At 35.6% G+C, this 22,848-nt stretch overlaps 2 protein-coding genes across 3 annotated transcripts in view; one reads left to right on the top strand and one right to left on the bottom strand.

Annotated features, from left to right (window-relative positions):
• The window catches only part of BORA (BORA aurora kinase A activator), a 28,734-nt gene extending 24,445 nt beyond the window's left edge, over positions 1–4,289 (bottom strand). For both annotated transcript variants that reach the window (XM_081291664.1, XM_081291665.1), the window contains exons 1-3: positions 4,164–4,289; positions 3,186–3,353; positions 346–452 (exon numbers count right to left, since the gene is read on the bottom strand). In XM_081291664.1, coding sequence (XP_081147790.1) covers positions 346–452; positions 3,186–3,338 — 260 coding nt within the window. In that variant the 5' untranslated portion in view covers positions 3,339–3,353; positions 4,164–4,289. The remainder of the gene's footprint in view (positions 1–345; positions 453–3,185; positions 3,354–4,163) is intronic.
• A 156-nt stretch (positions 4,290–4,445) lies between these two features.
• On the top strand, positions 4,446–20,947 carry MZT1 (mitotic spindle organizing protein 1). The gene is made up of 3 exons (XM_081291697.1): positions 4,446–4,649; positions 12,213–12,358; positions 19,017–20,947. Exons 1-3 carry the CDS (start codon positions 4,574–4,576, stop codon positions 19,038–19,040), a joined length of 246 nt encoding a protein of 81 aa, XP_081147823.1. The 5' UTR covers positions 4,446–4,573; the 3' UTR covers positions 19,041–20,947.
• The last annotated feature ends 1,901 nt before the right edge of the window (positions 20,948–22,848 follow it).

Raw genomic sequence — 22,848 nt, 5'->3', positions numbered from 1 at the left:
AAACACATATCACAACTAAACAGAATTTTGCTTTATCACAACATTAAAAAACAAGTCAGAAGTAAAAATCATGGAGAAAATTACAAATTTTAAAAATTCCCTCCTCTCTATCAAGTCCCCTAAGTAGCAGAGCCAGAAGTTTATCTCTAAAAAAATTCCTATCCAGGGAATCCTTTGAGATACAGTTCTTCAAACTCACTCATTTTTAGATAGGAAAAAAATCCCCATCAGTATGTTTTCTTCCTGGATATCTTTACATACACAAATACTCAACCTCTAAAATTTCTTATCTCTCTTCACTTAACATTATGTTATTACACTTAAGTAGAAAAAAGGAAAACTTACCGAGAATGACTTAAGTATGAAGCTTGGCGATCAATCTCTTCTGCGTCTATTTCTACAGGATTTATTACAGCTAGTTGATCAATAGACCACCTAAATTTCCCTGGAGTCTTAACAAAAGAAAGTGAGCTCATGAGTAATAGAAAACTAAAACAGTTCATCAAAATGCTAACCAATGTCACCTTCAAAATTAATGTGAATGCTATAAAGAGCTTCTATTTAAAATTTTGACTTTAGGGCTAGGGCTATAGCTCAGTGGCAGAGCACTTGTCTAGCACGTGAGAGTCACTGGGTTTGATCCTTAGCACCACAAAAAATTAAAAACAAACAAAATAAAGGCATGTTATCTACCTACAACTATAAAAAAATTTAAAAAGAAATTTTGACTTTACCACTAAATGGCAAATGATAATCAACTTATATTAAATCAACTGGCTTGGCAATATCTCTTAAAATATCAAAATTTTCCATGGAGTGATTTAAAAAATTACATAAAAATAGAAGAATCACAATTGTGTAGCAAAGGTATAGCAACTCCACAATTAACACTCAACAGTGGTACACCATGCCCATATAAATATTAAAATCTCTCAGAGTTATCAAAGATCTTTATTTTCACTAAGAATGAACTGAAATTTAAAGTCCTAACTACAGGAGCAGCTACAAAAGCTCACAAAATAGTTGATCCTTCGAATTATATTAGTTGCAACTAGTGCTTCTCTATATTCAACTATCCAACTGATTCAAAAGCTTATCCAAATCCTAATTTTGGAACTAATAATTCTAGATGAACTCAGGCCTAAAAACTCAAGATGCTATACATTCTAGCTTTGAGAATTAAATTAGTCATTCCATTACTAACTTTAATTAAGATCAAAAGATGACTAAGTTTTAACATGAGTCAATTAAAAATCACAAGGTCAAATTAATGAGATGATTCCATCTGAACTGTAACATGGCCTGACTTTCCTCAAGTACACACCTGCTCACTGCCCAAGCTGTTATGAAAGTACAATAGAAACAATCACTTGGTTTGCAGTTTTTCTAGGTAACTAACTAGGTTAACAGACTTCAAAAAAACTTTTCCAGTGTAGCAAATAACCATAAAAACAAACTAAAGGAATGAAGTCTTCTCTAATCTAAGTAGCATTTTCCCTTTCACATCTCCTTTGTGCTAACTGCTAATCATGGCAAAAATCACACTGCTTTGAAACTGCTCATTCAGTTGAATCTATTCATTAGCATAGGAGTTGGTTTCTTTTTATCACAGCATAGAAGCTAAGAACATTTTTAAATGGTTAAACTCAAAAACAATATTAAACATCACAGCATAAAAATTAAATGAAATTCAAATTTCAGTCTACAAATAAAGCTTTATTAGAACACAGCTACCATTTATTTATTTCACACATTGCCCATGGCTGCTTTTTTGATTCAAGGCAGAGGTGAGTAGTTTGACAATGACCAGATGATCTGCAAAGCCTAAATATTTCCTGTCCAACCCTTTACAGAAAGTTTGCTATTTCCTGTACTGGAGGAGGAGGAGCTCACCAGGGGTTTATACCTAAAGATTCTAACTTATACACTGTGTAACATCTATGCTAAGCAATGGATCTGATACAAAGCAGCATTCAAATCTTGCTTCTTTAACAATTTAGATAGGTAATTAGAAAATTTTAATTAGAAAATTATTCTCTAATACAATATTAGTAGATATATCATCAGCCACAGTATCTAGTTACGCATACAATGACAGAATGCTAAAGTTATTTCTTGAATTATTGAAAAAAAAAAAACAAATGCTAGTTAGATAGGAGTAAGAAATTCTGATGTGCTATTGCCCAACAATTATGTACTTTATTTCAAAAAGCTAAGACTTTATGTTTTTGCCATAGACATAAAAAACGTTTGAGATGGATGTTTATTCTGATTGAAACATTACACAACATATGCATGTACCCAAATTTCACTTGTGTCCAATTTTAGATATCAATTAAAAATTAATTTAAACCAGGCACGGTGGCACATGCCTATAATCCTAGTGACTTGGGAGGCTGAAGCAGAAGAATCACAAATTCAAAGCCAGCCTCAGCAACTTAGTGAAGGCCTAAGCAAGTAGCCAGGCCCCTATCTCAAAATAAAAAATTAAAAGGGCTAGGGATGTGGCTCAGTGGTTAAGTACCCCTGGGTTCAAGCCCAGATACAAAAAAAAAAAAAAAAAAAAAAAAAAAAAACCCTAATTTAAGTAAATTTAATTTTTTTTCTTTATTCCCTATTTTTATTGGTGGAATATATAATGGTGGGATTCATTGTTATATATCTGTACATGCAAACAATATAATACAGTATAATTTGGCCAATATCATTCCCTAGTATTTCCCCTTTCTTTCCCCCTGGTCCCTTTCCTCTACTCTAGTGATCTCCCTTCAATTTTTATAAGAAACTTACCACCTTTCTTTTCCTTTTTCCTTTTTAGTTTCTACATATGAGAGAAAACCTAGGACCCTTGACTTTGTAAGTTTGCTAATTTCACTTAACAAAATGTTCTTAAGTTTTATCCATTTCCCTGCAAATGACATAATCCCATGCTTCTTTATGGCTGAATACAACTTCATTGTGTATATATACCACATTAATTTTAAAAATTAATTTTTAAAAAAGTAAGTGCTAACTGAAAATTTGTCTACCTAACTTATTATTAGCCTAACCAGAAGATTATAGTGAACACTACAATTTAAAAAGCACACTGCAGCTATATATGTTCCATAATGTACTTTCTCTGTACTTTGTAGAAGATATTTACATTTAAATATAATTGTAAACTCTAGTTAAGAATAACTTACTGGTAATTTTGTGGATTTAAAAACAGAAGGACTGGCAAGAGTTTGTTCATGGAGAATAGAGTAATCACCAGGACTTTCAAAAGGATTTAAAACAGGGATCCTTCCTGGAGTTTCGGGTGTTATTTGCATTTTTAATTCTTTGACATCTCCCATGGCACAGAAAACAAACTACAAAGAAACCAGAAGAATACGTATTAAAATCACAAAGTATCATACATGTTAATTCTGACAATTAAAATGTGGTCAGCACACACATATTTCACAAAAAGAATTAGCTTCAAACCTAACACTCATAGTTTGTACAAGAAACATCACACTTTCTCGAGTGATCCTTGACATAATCTTGTTACAAGTAAAATATCAGTGCTATCATTTTGTTGTACGGTAAGGCAAATACGAGTCCAGAATCGACTTTGAGGCAACTAAATATTATAATAGGCACAAATACTTTTCGACTAACGGGCTTCCATCGGTAGTTTTTTATTAATTATCTCATGCAATCCCCTATCAAACTACAGTTATTATTAAACAATTCCTAGTAGCAAGCAAATAAGAAATGAGGAAGCTGGCGCATGGGTGCCCTTCTTGCACATTAGCCTGTGAAAAGAGAAGTATGACTGATAGGATCCAGGGAATTAACTGCCTCTGGTTGCCATTCCCCAAACATCTCCTTTTACCACCACCCCCTTCCACCTGGAGAGAGTAAGCGCGACTGCATTACTTCCAGTCACAGGGTGCGAGGACTAGAGAAAAAGAAGAATCTACTTCTTAAAGACTGAAATACCGCTGGCTTCCTTGGGTGAAGAGCAGTGGAGTGTCACCCTAGTCCTAGATTACTCAGAGCGCCCCTCTCTTCGACACGTACTCCCCCACTGCTCCCATTCCTCCACGGGGTGGGTGGAGGGCCAGGTCTGGAGCTGGGAAACTGAGCTCTCCAATTCGAGACAGGAGGAAAGGCTGGGAGTCACAAGAACGTACCTAAAGGTGTGTACAAAAAGGAAGCCCCAAATATCCACTCCAGGGGGCTCCCAGGGGGCCCGGCCAGCTCCCACGACAGTCAGACTCTTTAACTCCCCGCTTCCGCGCTGTCTTAGGCCAACCAGGGCACGGGGCTGGGGGCCGACTGGCCAATGGCGTAGCACCGCTGTCCGCGAACCAGCCAATCGTATCGAGGCGCCGGAGTAAATTCGAAAGGCAACTCCACGCTCTTCATTCCGCGCTAAGTAACGAGGCTCCAAATTCAAATCAACGCAACCTCACGTTGGCGACGAGCACGAGGGGCGGAGCTTTTCCGGCGTGTGCCCCGACGCGCGCCGTGATTGCCCAGGAGAAAGGAAGGCGCTCCAGTTCCGGGTCAGGCCCTTCTCCCGCCTCCCTCAGCCTCCGCCATGGCGAGTGGCAGCGGCGCCGGGTCGTCGGCGACCGCGGCGGCGAATCTGAATGCGGTGAGGGAGACCATGGATGGTGAGTGCCCGTTGCGCTCCCTCTACCTTGCTTCCACTTCCCGCAGCCAAGGCCCCCACGAAGAGGGCGTGCGGTCTTCTTCCAGCCCAAAACGGCATCTTTGAAGGTCCACGAAGGGACCCGCTAGCACCGCATAGCTGATGGCCCATCCCTTGAGAGTTGTCTCTCGGCTCCGGTGTAGTTTGTCGCGCGCACGGCGTTCTGGCCCTCGCGTCTGCCGGTTGCGCCCCTGAGACCTCGAGGACCGCGCCTTTGCGTCCCACGTCTCGCGGGACCCGCTTCTGTCCTCCCGCGCCCGCCGGCGCTCAGCACCCTTACAGCGCGCAGTCGGAGCGCTCTGGAAGCCGGCGGAACTGGAAACCCCCAGGATATGAGTAGGGGGTATGCAGTCACTGCTCTGTTTCATGCCCCTGGCACTTCAGTAGGCGCTGTTTAAGTATCCGGCGAATGAACAAGGCGCCCCTTCATCGTAATTGCTCCAGTTAATTTTGGAGCAGATGACTCAGGTGCCCGGGTGCTGTGGCTATGGTTTCCTGTTATCGCGCCCCGCCTGAGGCCTGTGGGCATAGAGCCTGCACACTTGTATAGACGAAAAAGGTGTCTTCGAGTTAACCTCCTCTACCACTAGTATTTCTGAAGTGAACTTGGTTAGGCTACTTTGTTTTCACCCTGTAAAATAAAACCCTACCTCCCAAGGATGATTGTGAATATTAAGTAAGACAACTAGGTAAAGGCATATCAAAGGCGATCAGCTCTATCTCTTTTTACTCGCAACCTTCTAAACGTGTTTTGAGGAATGTTAAATATTGCGAATTATAGTTCGTCTTGACATTTTCCAGGAGTTACCCATATCAGTCTCCTACTCTGTTAGAATATAATTCTGTAGAATTCTCACTAGGTTTGTCAGCCATTCTGCCCTATCTCCTTCACTGAAGTTCTTATATAGCCCCTCCAAATGGGAGCTTCTGATAAAGGCTTCTGGATTTTTCTTCAGTGACTGCTGCTTTCCTTTTCAAATAATTGTTTATACTAATAGAGCATTTGCATCTAATTTTTTTTTCCTAACCACTACTTTGCTGTTTTAATGAGACTCTCATTCTTAACATCCTATCAGCTTATTTTTTTCATCCTTCTTGTACCTCACAGATTATTAGTTTTGTTTTGAAAGTGACTTTAGGTACATAAGGGATTGGTATGTATATAACATTACCACATTGTATCTTTCCTTGGAAGCCAGTGTATTTTTGGAATAGGGCAAGAAGTATGAGGCCTTGCTTCTAGCCAATTTTCTCACATTACCTATGTTTAGGGTCCTTATTTATATAGCTGTAGGATCCCATATGAATAACTGCTATTTTATGCCTGGTGGTAATGAGGATGCACAAATGAGAACTAATAGTTTGCATCATCAAGGTCTTTCCTCAGAGAATTAATGTAAAATGAAGATAATAAAGAGTGAAAGAACATATAAAAGAAAAGACCAGAGTTTTTTATTGCTGTTTCCCTCAATAGCAGCTACTGTATCTTCCCTCAAGACCTAGTACATTTCTCTTCACCTTCTTCCTCCTTTTCACACATTAATCAGTTTACAGTGATTTAAACTTTTAATAGATGTCAGTGATTGGGAAGGGCTGCAGAACCCAGCAGTAAAAATTTTCCTTTTAATCATGAAATGAAAGGATTTTGTTAACGATACTTCAAACTTGGAAGGAAGCAGGTAGTCCTTTTAATTTTTCTGCACATATTATATTTTCCAATACCTTCCTAAAGTTCTAAAATCTTTATTAGGTTCTTAGTGGATTTGCATATCTCCCTTATCTCCTATTTTACACCCATTTAGTCTGTTAATAACATTGACTTCACACTAGCTATTCAGATATGTGAATTTACAAGCTGTGTTCTTTGATATCATTTTTAAATTTATTATTATTATTAGTTTTAGGTGGACACAATATCTTTATTTTTATATGGTGCTGAGGATTGAACCCAGTGCCTCATGCATACTAGGTGAGCACTTTACCACTGAGCTACAACATCAGCCCTGCTATCAGTTTTTATTCTTCTGCCTGACTCTGGTTGATTTCTGGAATCTTAAGATTATTACTTCTTTAGACCAGTCTTTCTGAAACACTGTCCTTCCAAACTTGGCAAGATGCCTTTGTAATTCATTACAGGATTATGTTGTTTTCTATTATTTTACTTAGAACTGGAATCTTAGTCTGTCTTGAGATACTATACCAGAATATCTGAGACTGGGTAATTTGTAAACAGCAGAGATTTATTTCTTGCAGTTTCAGAGGCTGGAAAGTCCAAAGTTGAGGGGCTTGCAACTGTCAAGGGCCTTCTTGCTGCATCATCTCATGTGGAAGGTGAAAGAACAAGAGTACACTGTACAAGGGGTTGGGGGTGATTCATCCCTTAACAGGAACCCTCTCCCAAGGGATAACTAACCCACTCCTGGAGTGATGACATTAATCCATTCCTGAGGACAGAGCCCTCATGGTTTAGTCACCTCTTAAATGTCCTACCTCTCAATGCTGTTGCATTGGGGATCAAGTGCCTTATCTATGGATTTTGGGAAACACATTCAAACTCTAGCAGTCAGTTATTTTAATACCTATCTCTCCTAGACCATAATGTCTGTGAGGACTAGAATCTCTAACTGTCTGCACAATTATCTTTCAAGCAGTAGCATAATAAGGTGATGTGCATGTGGTACTAATTACACAGTAGGCTATTTCCTTAAGGAAATAATTAATGTTTATAAATAGCTTGTGTCAATACAAAGTAAAGATCAATGTCAACTTAAAAACAGACCAAAGCTTAAAGAAAGAAATAACTAAAACAGATTAATTCAATAGACAATATGGAATTATATGAAAGAATGAGTTAAGGCAGAAGAGGAAAACATCAACAAAGTTATAAAGTCAAAAATAAGTATAGCATTTATAGGTAGGGAGTCTACCATGAAGAAAACAAACGGGAAAGAGGAAAATTTTGTCAGGAACAGTTAATCATGATGATGATGGTGATGGTGATGGTACAGTTGGAGTAGGATCTGAGTATCTGTTCTAGTTATCTGTTGCTGCAAAACAAACCACCCCATAAAACAAAGATTTCTCTCTCACAGTTTTAGGTGTTGACCAGACTAATCATGATAGTTATTACTGAGGATCCTCATGGATTTCATTTAGACAGAAGCTAAGTCAACAGTCATCCCCAAACCTCCTCGTTAACTTACCTTCTAAGTGATGCTGAATAGCATGTTGACCCTCAGCAGGGGCTGTGCTCTAAACATGAGGTTCCCTCATACTTGGTGGATGGTTTCAAGGGAAAGTGACTCAAAAGAGCCAGAGGAAGCTAAATTGCCTTTTTAAACCTTGCCTTGAAAGTCAGTATAGTGTCATTTTTGGAAACTACAGTTGCCCTAAGCATATCTGCACATTCTTGATCTGTAAATCAAGAATGCAAGGCCATAAATGCAGTCAGTACTCTTTTCTTTGGGTACTTCTCAAGTGTGTTTATAGCAAACAACAATGAGAAATGGGGCAGCATGTACCCCTAGATAAAATGCAGGCTTGCTTAATGCAAAAAAATCCTAACAAGAAAATGTTACATTTTTAACATGGTTAATTAACAGATAACTATAAAAAACCAACTCCATCCTTAATGCTATTGTTACATGCATTCCAAATAAAATTGGAAACACTTGCTTTCACAGTTTTGTTAAAAAAAATACTAATTTTAAGAATTTGACAAATAGCATGAAAAACGATGATTAAAAAAGAAGATGAAACTTATTTGTAGGTGAAGTGATCTGACTAGAAAATATAAGAATTGAAAATTTGTTAGAAACTTCAGTAGACTTTGTTACAGTAACTGGCTATAAAATAAAAATTGTAATATCCCCATATATCCAGAGGGAATAAACAAACAAACAAAAAAATCATAAAATCAACAAACAAAAAACAATGGAAGTAGAATCCATTTGTGAGAACAGTCAAAAATAAAACTTACAGAAAGTAAAGATTCAGTATGTCAGTTGAACACTTGCGGAAATTTTCTACATCAAGTATATGAAAATGATAGAAAATAATAAGGTAATATAATTATCAGTATAGCCATATTCAAAAACAAGAAAAGGAAGTCTCCATTGATTAGAGAGGTTTTCCCAAAAGAAAGGAGCAGATGGGAACCACAGCAGGGTATTGGGAATAGAACCTGAGAAAGCATGCGGGCTTGCCTGAGCAAACCTGGAATCAGAAATGTACCATCTGCCATGGCCAGTGACTGAGAAGCACCACCCATTTGTTTTCTGGGTCTAGAGCCAAGATTCTTCTATAAGGCCTGATCCAGAGGGCTGAGATAGGGTGAGACTATCTGAGAACATATCAGCAACCCAGGATGTCAAGAGAAATTCCCTATTAAAAAAAAAATGAATTTTTACAGTCAAGAATGATAGAACCTAAGAGGTAGAAAACAACTAAAATGGAAAATTAAAATGACAGTGTGCTAGTAATAGCTAGCCCTTTATTGAGCACTACTGTATGCCTAGCTGCATCCTAAAGTGAATCCGTTAATCCTAACCCTAATTCTATAAAGTCTTATTACCTGCATTTAATGCAGTGGTAAAATAAATACACTTTCCTAGTAATAAATTACTTATCTAGTAATAAAGCTAGGTAGTCTGTCTACCTAGAACCCAAGTAGTCTGTCTCTAGAAATTACATTTCTAACCACTCTTAGGGAAGCAGATTATGGCTCAGTCTCAAAAACACATTAAGAATATAGCCTTAAATATTAAGACAAAACAACAGCAATAAGATTATAGATGGTTAAAGTATTAGTAAATAGGACAATCAAAGCTAAAGAAATGAAAATAGGAACGGCCATCAGCTTTTACCACAGAGTAACAATTTACTTTCTTTGAACAAAACACAGGTAAAACATACAGGACAAAGGTTTTCAAGACACTGGACCTTAGGCATCAAAGGACAGTAGTCCCTGGAGGACAGCAAACAAATGAAGTAAGCTGTCCGTTGCAGATTGCCTTCAGAGAGTTTTCCAGTCCTCTCTGCAGCCTGGTACACAGCTTATCTCCCTGATTGCAAGCTGAACACAGGCATCCAGAGTACCTGAAAAGGAAGAACCCAAAGAGAATTCTGGAGATCTGGAGAAGAATCCCCTTTTATATTCAACAGAGCATTGAGTAGTACTTTGTGGGGTGGGGTCGAGTGGGGGCACACAGAAAGTTAGGGAAACAACTATCCAAAAGGTTTGAGAGAACAGTATACCATGCTCACACAGGGTGTAGGCATAGTGCCATTCTGTCAGAATGAAAACCGTTTGTGAAACACTGGGTAGAGTTCTTGGAAAAGTCTTGTCCCAGTAGTGGGGAATAATTGGCTCTACACTAAACAGGGCTCTGGTTCTGCCTAACAGATCTGAAGAGTACGGTCTGAAAGGATCAGATTGTTTCTGGATAACTTTCATTACAAAACTCAAGGATATATATGGAAATCAAAAAATACCTAGCACCCAAGAAAATTCTCAACTTGTGGTATCTAATTGAAGATTGCCGGATAAGCAAAGTAGTATGGCTCATTGGGGAAAAGAATTCAGTTAACACAGATAGAAATGACACAGATGTTAAAATTAGACAAAAGTATTAGAACTGTCCTTGTTCAAAAAGTTTAATAGAGACATGGAAGACATACAGATAATGCAGATGTTTTGAAGTGGGGATTGAACTCAGAGGACGTCATGCATGCTAGGCAAGTGGGCTTTACCACTGAGCTACTTCCCAGTCCTTGTTAAAAATTGTTGTTGTACTGGAGATTGAACCCATGAGTGATCTACCACTGAGCTCCATCACTAGTCCTTTTCAGTTTGAAACAGGGTCTTGCTAAGTTTCTGAAACTGGTCTTGAACTTGTGATCTTCCTGCTTCAGCCTCCTGAGTCACTTGGATCACAGGCATTTACCACTATACCCGACTTAAAATTTCATTTTCAGACAGGTTTTCACTGAATTTCCCAGGGTAGTCTTGCACTTGTAGTCTTACCTCAGTCTTTGAGTAATTGGGATTATAGATGTGTACCACCTCACTCAGCTAACAGTATTTTTAAGACTGTAGCTTCTAGAGATGAAAATGAATGTCTGATACTCTAAACATTTTTAGTACTTAGACTTAAATTAGTAGGTGAACAGATATTGTTAACTTGTTCTTATAATTAGTAGTTTTCATGGAATTCAGATAACTATTTAAATGGGATTTGTTTTTGAAATGGATGAAAAATTATAGAGAATAAGAGGGCTTACTTTAAGTACCTGAAAGGTGACAGGAATCTTTAACCTACTACATGCAATATCAAATTAGTAATCAAAATTGTGTCTCTGGGATAAGCCAAACATGTATCAGATCTGTAGGATATTTACTGTGTGATAAAGGTGGCATCTCAGTTGAGTGATAAAATGAAAGATCATTTAATAAATGGTATTGTGGCAGTTGGCTTATTTCTGAAAGGAAAGTTAGGTTCTATCTTCTACCCAAACTCCAGGAAATTAAATATTTAAATGTTTATGGAATGGAAGAAAATACTGGTGAATACAATTGTTTCATGGGCGAGGGGCTGCGGATGTGGCTCAAGCGGTAGCGCGCTCGCCTGGCATGCGTGCGACCCGGGTTCGATCCTCAGCACCACATACCAACAAAGATGTTGTGTCTGCCGAGAACTAAAAAAAAATAACTATTAAAAATTCTCTCTCTCTCTCTCTCTCTCTCTCTCTCTCTCTCTCTCTCTCTCCCTCTCTCTCTCTCTCCCTCTCTTTAAAAAAAAAAAAACACAATTGTTTCATGGGGAATAACTTTCTAAGCATGATGCAAAGGGAAATGATAAACAATAGATTATTTTAACAGTTGACTTCCATTTTAAACACACTGGGAAAAAACATTTTGTAAACTGCAGTACTGGAAGAACAAAGCTAGAAAAAAATAATTCCAAGCTTTTATTTTTATTGTTAAGTCAACAGATATGATTACTCTTGTCAAATTTGACTGAGCAGTTCTTATTGTAGTAAAGTTAGTGTGTACAGATATTATTTTATTGGGGGAGATAGGAGAGTCGCCTAACTCTTTTTCTTGGTATGGGGAATTGAACTCAGGCACTTGACCATTGAGCCACATGCCCAGCCCTATTTTGTATTTTATCTAGAGAAAGGATCTCATTGAGTTTCTTAGTGCCTCACTGTTGCTGGGGCTGGCTTTGAACTTGCGATCCTGCTGCTTCACCCTCCCAAGCCCCTGGGATTACAGTCATGCGCTAACACACTAACTCTTAAAATGGAATGAATATTTATAGTGTTCCCATGGAATAAATGTTGTGTGACTAATTAAATCCTATTATCAAAGAGTATTTAAAAATAGGAAAGTGTCTTTAATCAGTATTAAGAATGGATTTCCAAATCCTGTTTGCAAATAAGAATATATGAATTAAAAGTACTATGTGCATATTTTTAAATGCTTTAAGTTTTTTTTTTAAGTTTTCTTTATGTGTTTTTGTAGTTCTGCTTGAGATTTCAAGAATTTTGAATACTGGCTTAGATATGGAAACACTGTCTATTTGTGTACGGCTTTGTGAACAAGGAATTAATCCAGAAGCTTTATCATCTGTTATTAAGGAACTCCGCAAGGCTACTGAAGCACTAAAGGTTAGAGATTCATGTGTTTGTTCATTCTAAATAAAGATGCTTTTGTTTGGAAAATGATTGATTATGAAGTTAGGTAAAAAAATCCTAGTTGGGCAAGGTTAGATTAACTTCTAACAACAATAGGAGGAATTCTAAAGACCAGGGACTTTACAGCATATGTTCAGATCACTAAATTACTATTATTATTTCCTCAAAAGTCTCTAGAGTTTTTCTATGTGGTGAGTTAAATCTGCCTCCAAAAAAATATGCTCAAGTCCTATCCTCTGATACCCATGAATATGACCTTATTTAGAAATAATGTCTTTGTAGATATAACCCAATTAAGATGAGGTCATGATTAGGGTAGCCCCTAACTCCAGTGGATGATATCATTAATAAATAAGGGAAATTTGGACACAGACAATAGAAGGGTGAAGACACAGTAAGTAGGGAGAAGGACATGTGTTGATGGAGGCTGGTATTATAGAGTGATGCATCTATATATAAGTCAAGAAAAGCCACAGGTTATCAGCAGCTATTAGAAACTGGAAAGAGGCAAGGAAGGATCCTCCCCTCGAGCCTTTGGAGAGAGTGTAGCCCAACTGACATCTTGATTTTGTACTTCTGAACCTCCAAAATTGTAAAAACTATACATATTCCTATGTTCTTAAGGCCACCCTGTTTGTGGTATTTTATTTTGCAGCCCTAGAAGCCTAATACAGATTTTAAGACCAGGAAGTAGGACAAAACAAACACTGGAACAAATACTTCAGAATGTTTAAGTGGCTTTGGAATTGGGAAATGGAGAGAGACAAAAGTTTAAGGTGCTTAATAGAAAAAGCTTAGATTGCCTTGAAGAAACTATAGAACTGTAAACACTGAAGGTGCTTCTAGTGAATGCTCAGAAGAGAGGAGAGTTATAGAGGAAGATTCATTCCAGAGAACATGTCAATTATTAGGAAGAGAATGTTGCTGAAAGTATGAACATTAAAAGCACTCTGGTGCAGCCCCAGTCACAAAGAGGAACATTTATTGGACACTAAGGGACAGGTGACCTTTGTTATAAAAGTGACAGAACTTGACTGAATTATGTTCTATATTAGAAGGAGAATTGACTATGTAAGTGATGAACTTGGATATTTAGCTGAGGAAATTTCCAAGCAGAAGTGTGAAAGATGCAGCCTGATTTCTCTTTGTTGCTTATGATGTAATGTGAGAGGAATGAGAAATTGAAGAAGGAACTGCTAAAAGAACCCAGCACTTGATTTGGAAAATTCTTAGCCTATCTGGATAACATGCTCTGCAGACAGGGCCAATTTTGTGGCTAGCAAACCTGTTTGTGAAAAGATTACGTGTGATACAGACCCAGTCAGCCACCTTGGCACAGACATAGTTGGTTTAGACTGAAAGGGAAAAAATGAAGTGAAGAAATGCTTTCTGATTACTGGAATTCTGTAGGCTGGAAATTGACCTAGAGAGCTACTTAGCTGTGAAAATGTGTTATTCTTCAAGGAAAGAGGGGCACGGACTCAACTGTGAGCATGCGTTATCCTTCAAGAAAAGGGGATGAGAGGCTCAGAGACTGGGGGACACTGCCGTTGCCAACCTGAACCCACAAAGCTTTATTTTTTCCAGATTCAACATGTTTCCAATCTTAGCAATTAAAAGGTATTTAGTATCGTGTTCCCTCTCTTGCTTGCACACAGTCTCTGCTTTAAAATCTGTGGTCAGTTTATTTCCGTGTTTATATGGCACTAACTACAAATAGTGAAACGAAGTTATTCCATTAAAACTTGTCCAACAACAAAGTGATTTCTCTTTTACCTCTGAGAGAATGGAACTCTGAAACATGTAACTAACCCATCTTTCAAATTAAATTATTTTCCAAAGAGTTCCAAAGTTTTGGGTATTTGCTTTTTAATACCTTTTGATTATTAAATCTAACAGAAATGTAACGAAATTGCATTTATACAAGATTTATCATAAAATGTCCACATTAATTGTCAATGCCTGCACCCTAGAAATTACCTTGTATCCTCTCCCTAATTGCTAACCTTTCCCTCTACTCCCTTCTGCCAGTAACTGCTATCCTGACATTTATTCTTTCAACAGTTTATTCACTAAACTTGGATCTCTAAACACTAGTTTATTTTTGTAAAATTTTTGAGCTCCACAATAAATGGAATCTTACCAAAATCTTTTTACTGGGTTCTTTCATTTAACATTATGTCTGTGAGGTTCATCTATGTTGCCTATAGCTATAACACATCCTTTTTCCCTGAAATGTTTTATTTGACAAATATACCAGTTTATTCTTTCTATTGTTAATAGATATTAAGTGTTTCCAGTGTGGGCTCTTCCCACTCAAAGCTGCTTTGAGCATTTGTAGTTCACGTTTCCTTTTTTTCTTTTTTTTTTTTCTTTTTAGGTATACATGACAGTAGAGTATATTTTGACATATTATACATACATGGAGTATAACTTTTTCTAATTAAGATCCCCATTCTTGTGTACACAGAGTCCATGTCTCTTAATGCATGTATATATACATTTCTGTTAGGTGTTTATCTAGAAGTGAAATTGCTGGGTCTTAGATTATGTTTTTCCTCTACTTGAATAAATAGTTATAGTGCCAAACATTTCAAAAATATATTTCCACCAGCTGCATGACTTTCTTTTTGCTTCATATATTTTCATTGTTTATTCTGAGTCTTTAAAATTTTAGTCATTCTGGGATATATATGAGTCTTTCATTCTGTTTGATTTGCATTTCTGAGTACCAAGGAGGTTGAATGCAATTTTACATTTTTTTTTTTTTTAGATATCTTTCCAAGTCATTTGCCCATCTTTCTAGGTTGTCTTTTTAAACTCATATTTATAACTTTCATAACAAAGAAAAATAACTGGATAATGTCATAAGAATAGCTAGTATTTTTATACAAGTACTTTCCTTTTGGTAGATCCAATGCTATCTTGGCATTATTTCCTCTAGTCACATAGTAATATGTGCTGCTAAGGAAACTGAAGCAATAGTGATTGATTTAACCTAAGTACTTAGAATTAAGTGGTTGAGCTAGAATTTTAAGTTAGGCTGACCTCAGAGCTATTTACTTGACTACTGAGTTTCTCCCTACAATAGTATGTGAGCCAGCTATTTAGGGAAAGATGAAATGGTTCTTGGAAGCCAAATAGTCATTAGGCTGTGATGTGGGAACATTTCATCATTCAGTATTCTTTAAAAATTCTGTAGATAAAAATTAAATCTATTAATAGTCTTTCATCAAAATGTTTCTGAAATATTATTTGTTTGATAAACATCTTCCAGAACTAGAAGATGAATTTTTCTTGAATTATGCTCCAATTTGAAAGAGAATAATCAGAATAGGAAGTAATTTTTATATTATACCACAGTTTGGAGCTACAAGGGAACCCAAGGCAAATAAACCAATTAAGACAGGAGACACACGTAAGTGTTTGGTGTAGCATTTTCTTAGGTAACATACAACCCATGGTATTAAGATAGGAGGTTCAGAAATAACCTAGCTTTTCAATTCTAAGCATTCTCATATGGACCATAGTGAGATGTGGGTGGCAGAATCCAGAAGTAAGATTTACAAAATCAGAAACTGTTGGCCATTTGAATAGAAGATTAATCTGCCTCACACACAAATCCTCTATAATGCATTCTCCTGTGATGTAAAGTGAATAAACCAGCATCTCATTAAACTAGAAAGGATAAGATGCTGAAACATTTCTAGCTAGGAAGAAATGCTAATTTAATTTTTTTTTCTTTAATTTATGTAAACATAAAAATCATACATGTCATAATTTTAAATTCCTTAAATTGGAAAACTTCAAAGAATGAAATAAAAAGGTTATCTAAGAAATAACTAGCAATGATATTTGCTGATATCATATGAAAGTATGATGTGTTTTTAAAAATAAAGTATACTTAATTTCACTGAATTATAAAAGAAGAATAGCTTGTTTATTTGCTTCTCCCTGGATTAGACTCTATTTCTTAATTGCTATATTGGGGTGGACTAGGTTGCTGTTTGGTTTAGAGCTGCCTTGAGCCCCACCTGACTTCTTGACAGACTTAAGTGTCAGATTGGTTTTTGTTTTGTTTTGTTTTTTGTATCATTGCTGCTAATAATTTTTTTTTCTCATTTTTGTTTTCTTCTTTTGGCTTTAAAATTAGGGTAAAGAAAAACTGTTCCTGTTCCATTGTACTATTTTTATCTAGAATTGAATTGTATGGTACTTACTGTCTCTGTTTTAGAATGCATAAAATGTAAATCAGGGACATCTTGAAATGTTGCAAGGAACTCTTAACTACATAGAAAATGTTAAGAATTTTTATGGATTTTTTTTTTTTTTTACCTTTCAGAGATTTGTGTATTGATAGTATCTAGGTAGCTAGCTCCTGTCTCCAGTTAGATAAATTCTTTAGCAATAATAGATAGGCTGCTATATGTGTAAAATAAGGCAAAACAGCAAAATAGGATTGCTAATTAAGTATATTTTATAAATGATTCTTTATTGGTACTGAATTTTTATATTCTCAGTACTAGTATTTATGTTTGAACAATACTATTTGAGAAATTCTGGACAAAACCCACTTGGCATCGTCTTTTGTTTTAATGTGGTGTTCTTTGAATTATATCATTATTGACACACCTGTAGATACTCTGTCTCTCTTCCCCCTCTTCTTCTCTTCCCCTTTTCCCCCACCCTTCCTCTCCTGTCTCCCCTTCTCTCTCTTTCCCCTTCTTACCATCTCTCTCTCTCTATGATACTGAGGGTTGAACCCAGGGCCATTGTACCACTGAGCTACATCCCCAAAGCTCTTTTTATTTTTTATTTTGAAGCATGGTCTTGCTAAGTTGCTGAGGCTGATCTGGAACTTTGGATCCTCTTGCCTCAACAGTTAATAGGCGAGGGCTATCACACCTGGCTGCCTTGCCCTTTCTCTTGATGTCCTGTACTATTACTAATACCTTTGGGTACATCTGTGTTGTCCTTTCACTGTGTAGGAAAATCTGCCATATGAGGATATTGGAGCTGTAGAATTTGGAGTCGAGAGAAATTAAAGATTAAATAATTCTCATGTCCCCAAGGTAGGGAAGGAGTAAACCCTTACACAGAAAAGGGATGTTTGGAATAGAGGACTATTGAATTTTGACTTTTCCCAGGACTGATCCTTGGTAAATTTTGGGAGTGTTTAGTGGCGATCTGGTAACTATATGGATCTCTAGGGTGCTACTGTTATTTTTTCAGGTAGAAAGCTCTGCATTTATATAAGAAAAATGCTACAGTATTACTTTCCTACAGTAAAAATACTTGTTTTGATGTCTGTATATTGGAGGAGAATTTCTATAATTAATCTGAAAAAGGAACAAGACAAATTATATTTGAATTAAAGCAAAAATTGTATATATAATTTCAAGTCTTTATTAATAGATAATACTGAATATAGGTGATACTGAGAATGCAGCTAGGGAGATAACAGTGCCTAAAGGTATGTAGCTAAAGCTATTATAGGAACCTATAAGAATAGAAATTATTTTAAAATGTGGAATTAGTTTAAACTAGGTTCTAATTCTCTTGAGTAGTAAATACAGAGGAGGGAAATTCTATTGTAAGTGAGGGTTTGGGAGCTGCCTAAACTATAGGAAAAAAAGTCTGTTCTGCTGGTTGTAAAGAAAAGGTTTCAGCCTTATTTCAGATTGCATTATTTACCATTCATAAGTATTTTATAATTAAGAGAATTTATAATTCTTTTCATGAAAGAATTCTGAACTTAATCTACACTAAAAGCAAGTTTTAATTAGGAAGTAGAAATAAAATATATTAAAAGTCTCACATATTTCAAAGATCAAATTTGTCATTTTCATATTGGCATTAAGAAATTACTTTTTTAGCTAGGCATGGTGGCACATGCCTGTAATCCCAGTGGCTTGGGAGGCTAAAGCAGGAGGATCTCAAGTTCAAAGCTAGCCTCAGCAACTTAGTGAGACCCTGTCTCGAAATAAAATATAAAAAGAGCTGGGGATGTGACTAAGTGGTTAATCACCCCTGGTAGGAAAAAATAAATAAATAAATAAATTACTTTTTTTAGATCTGTTAATAGTACATGTTTTTTTGTTGCTGTTGTTGTTTTTATACATGCCAGACCATTTATTGATGAATGATAGAGTACATAGGAGTTTCTTTAGAGACAAGTGGGAAAGTATAGTTTTGGAGGGGAATAGGTAAGACAAGATTAGCCAAATGTTCATTATTTCTTTTTGTTCTTGTAGCATTAAAAGGTTTTTTTTTTTCATTCTTAATTTCCTTTTTGCATTACAATAAAACATAGAAAAGAGATTAATGAAGATTAAGGTATGTCATAGGTTAATTTTTCAAGTAGCAGAACATTTTTACACATACTCTTATTAACTTCTATTGAAGATAATATAACTGTTTTCTACTCTTAACCTAGCAGTAAATTTAAAAAGTAGTTCTGATTTAGAACAAAAACAATGATAACCACTGTATTCTGATAAAAGTGGTTTGGTTGCATGAAAAAATAGTTGTTTGCTAAATAAGGTGTAGTGTAGTATTAACAAATTTATTTATCTCCATGGTGTCTCTTTTCCATGGTTTTTAAATAATGAATGTTATTTTCTTGTTCTAGGCTGCTGAAAATATGACAAGCTGACTTTCTGGAGAGATCCTGATGAGATATGTCAAATTCCTCAAGAGGATTTGAAGATTGCATTTTAGTCAAGAATGTACAGTGAAATTACTGCATGCAGCAGTGTAGAAAAATTTTCCTTTTAAAAAGAATTATAAAACCATAGCTTTATAAATCAGTGGAAAGTGGCTTACAGAGAGAACTATCAAATGTGTTTGCATCGCATCTTTTTTTTTTAATGGCCCTAATGTTTTGGCATTGCTATGTTTATATTTATGTATTCCTTATTTATACCTCTGATAGCTTTAATTTTCTAAGCAGTCTGTCTATCAGATGTGCACATCTGCTGTGCCTGGTGGAAGTATAGTGGAACCCATCAGTATTGATGTGTCGTAGTTATGACTTGTTGACATTTCCATTATAAACTTTAATTTTGAATTGTTTATGCATAATAACTGTTGATTTATGTTGTATCAGGCTGAAAGTTGACAAGATTTTAGCCACCATGTAAGAATTTGTATTTAAATTCCCCATGTATACCAGAATCTTGTTTTTAAAACATTTCTTGTAATCTTCTCTTTAACAAGGAATATTTAGTTTTTTAAACAGTTTTTGGGCAGTTAATAGTGTGAACTAGATCATTTTGTATTGACTGAAAAATAAAACTTCTAGAAACTTAGATTTTAAAAGTAATAACAGTGCTTAGCTTAGTATTGTTTGTAGTTTGAGTCATTTACATCAAATAAGAATATTAGTTGAATGTTTTTCTAGGTTTTATATCCTATAAAGGCCTAAAAATAATGTATAAAGTGAAACATAGCCAACATGCAAAATTCCTTTTTACTTTTATTACATAAAAGTAATTGGAATTCTTATCTAATAAATATGATGTAGATATATAATAAATCACTAGATAAGTGGTGTGTTTCAATGAATATGTAATATTTTCTGAAGAAATAAGGATTTCTAGTCATTAAACAAAAACTAATGAAATGTGTATCAGGAATTATAAGTTTGCCTTTCTAAAATCATTTTGTGTGTCATTATTTACCCTTAAAGTTTTAACTCATCAAAATGATAATTGAAAAATAAATTTTAGAAAATTTAGGATGTTATTGGTTCTGTTTCTGTAACAGAATCTCAGTGGAATTTTTTTGCAAGGCTAATATGGATTTAATTTCATTGTTGACTAAATTTTAGAATGGTATTCATTCTTCACTAATGTTTTTTGTTGTTCATACAAGCTGAAGTGGTTTTAATAAGATTTAGTGATATTTAGGTAGCCACTTTCTCTGCTTTTTTTTTTTTTATATTTATTTGACCATTATGACTTTTAATTCATGGCATCTTTACCAGTAAATTGAAAAGGTCTATTAGCACAACAAGTTGGGAGACAATAAGAATTTGTGATAAGCATTTGAATGAAACTAAACACTACAAATACTGCATGTTATTTATAAATCAAAGAGAACATTTATTCTCAACTCCAAAATGTGTATGCAGTTCTAGGCCACAAGAGTTGATAATATAGATTAAGTTATTTACATATGAAGCAAAATAGGAAAAAATATTGAGAAATGATTGTGTTTACAGAGGCCTTCTTATATGTCATATTTCTTAAATGTTTTTTGGTGATACTGGGGATTGAACCCTGATGCATTCCACTAAATCACATCCCCAACCCTTTTTATTTATATATATTTATTTGAGACTGGGTCTTGTGATATTGTTCAGGCTGACCTTGAACTTGTGATCTTCTTGCCTCAGCCTCCCAGGTAGTTGGGATTAGGTGTGTGTCACTGCTGCTGGCTTTAAATGTATTAGTATCTTTTTAATGCATACTTCAGTAATATTTAAGAAATAAAATAAAATGATACAATTCCAATGCTGTACATGTTGACAATGACAAAAATAAAACCATATTGGTAGTATTGGCATGTACTTTTGATTTAATACATCTTTCTATGAATTCAATTGTATTTCTTTAGGTGGTCATTTTATAGATGTTAAGATGCTTATCATGTGTGATTGAAGGCTACTTAAAGACAGGTTATGTAATTTACAGCTTAAATTAGGCTTGAAGTATAAATGGAATACTCTTCCCCTGGAGGAGATAGCTATATTAACGTTGCCTCAGGCTTTAAAACAAAGTTGGCAATTCAAATAAGTGAGAAATGATATTTTTCTATACTCAAAGAAGAACTTTTTTACAAAGTGGATTATTATCATTGTGAAATGTATAGACATGTTCCAAATATGCATGTTTTACAATAATTGAGTCAAATACCAGTTTTTAAATATTTAATGAAAATTAAAAATTCAGTTTCTCAGTCTCAATCACTTTATTCTACTAAAAGATAACAAAATTTACCATCTTAATTTTAAGTTGTGCAGTTTAGTTACATTAAGAATGTTCAAGTTGTTTTGCAACTCATCATCTCTAAAACTTTATAATGCAGTAATTCCCATTCCTTTCTACCTATATAGCCTCTGGCAAACATTTTTCTGCTTTCCTTCTCAACATTTTACTATTCTAATCTCCTTCTATAAATCACATCATTATATCTGCCCTTTGTTGTGTTGTATTTTACACAACATATTTTGTTTTCAAGATTCATCCATGTTCTGTCAGAAATTTCTTTTAAAGCTGAATAATACACCCATTGTATGGATATGCCATGTTTTGCTTATTCATCCTTCAGTGGACATTTAGGTTATTTTTAACCTGTAAGATATTGTGAATGATGCTGTGTGAAAATAAGTGTTCAAATATCTGTTCAGCTCCTTGCTTTCAGTTCTTTGGTGCATATACCCAGAAGTGGAAGGATGGGTTGGAACAGGGAAAGAGTAAAAACAGACTAGCTGGGAAGCCACAACAGTAACCCAGGCCTGACTGCTCATATTGTGGTAGATCCCAGAGACATTACAAAAGAAAAACAGTATTTAATGGTTTGGCTATAGGGGAAACAAGAAACTAAGGTGACTGAGTTTCTAATCATTTTATAACAAGTGAATGATTAACAGAAAATGGACATTAATTTTCCTGGAAAGATGATTTTTATTTTATCAAATACATTAAATCTCGTATTTGCCAACATTCCAATGACCTCCCTGTTTTTCATCCTATCTACCCAAAAATGCCCCACAAAGACAGGGACCTTTGGTTTTGTTCATTAATGTATCTCAAGTTTCGTGAACAGAGATTAGCACATGGTGTTTATTAAATGCATGACTGAATGATTGGATAAGACTGGGATCTACCAAGTGATTGAAAAAGCAGCAACTACATGAGGTAGCATCAGCCCATGGCAGATGAGTCTGAGGCACAAAGTTGTAAATGGCTAGCTTAATTATGGAAGTGGTAGAGCTAGCACTGGAACCCAGGTAAGCTGATGCTGGAGCCTGCCCACCCTTGTGCTCTCACCACATATCTCATGTGGTGAAGAAGTGAAATGAAAAAACTAGAGGAAGAATGGAAATCAGATGCCCAAAGTGGTAGCTCTGGAAGTAGATGTTGAGAATAAGAATCCTAATGATAAACTGAAGACAGCTTATCTTTCCCAGGGTTATCCCTCCTTGATGAGTATGGTGTTGCTGCCAAAGGGTTAGTGAGTTTTTGTAGCATCTTGGCAAATCTTTTATCATTGCTATTTAATTAGGACAATACAAGGAAATAACAGGTCATTCGTTGTCCAGATGTGTTGTACATAGGAAACCCAGTTCTAACAAGATGTCTCACTTTTTATGAAATTCAGCCTTGGAGTATTGAAAGTATTGTTAAAGAAAAGAAAGTTGTGTTTTATAGCCCTAAACAGCAGCCTCAGGATGTCTC

The sequence above is a fragment of the Spermophilus citellus genome (genome assembly GCF_964194105.1).
Source record: "Spermophilus citellus genome assembly, chromosome: 1".
In the NCBI taxonomy this organism is placed as follows: domain Eukaryota; kingdom Metazoa; phylum Chordata; class Mammalia; order Rodentia; family Sciuridae; genus Spermophilus; species Spermophilus citellus.
This window is presented reverse-complemented; position numbering and strand designations above follow the sequence as displayed.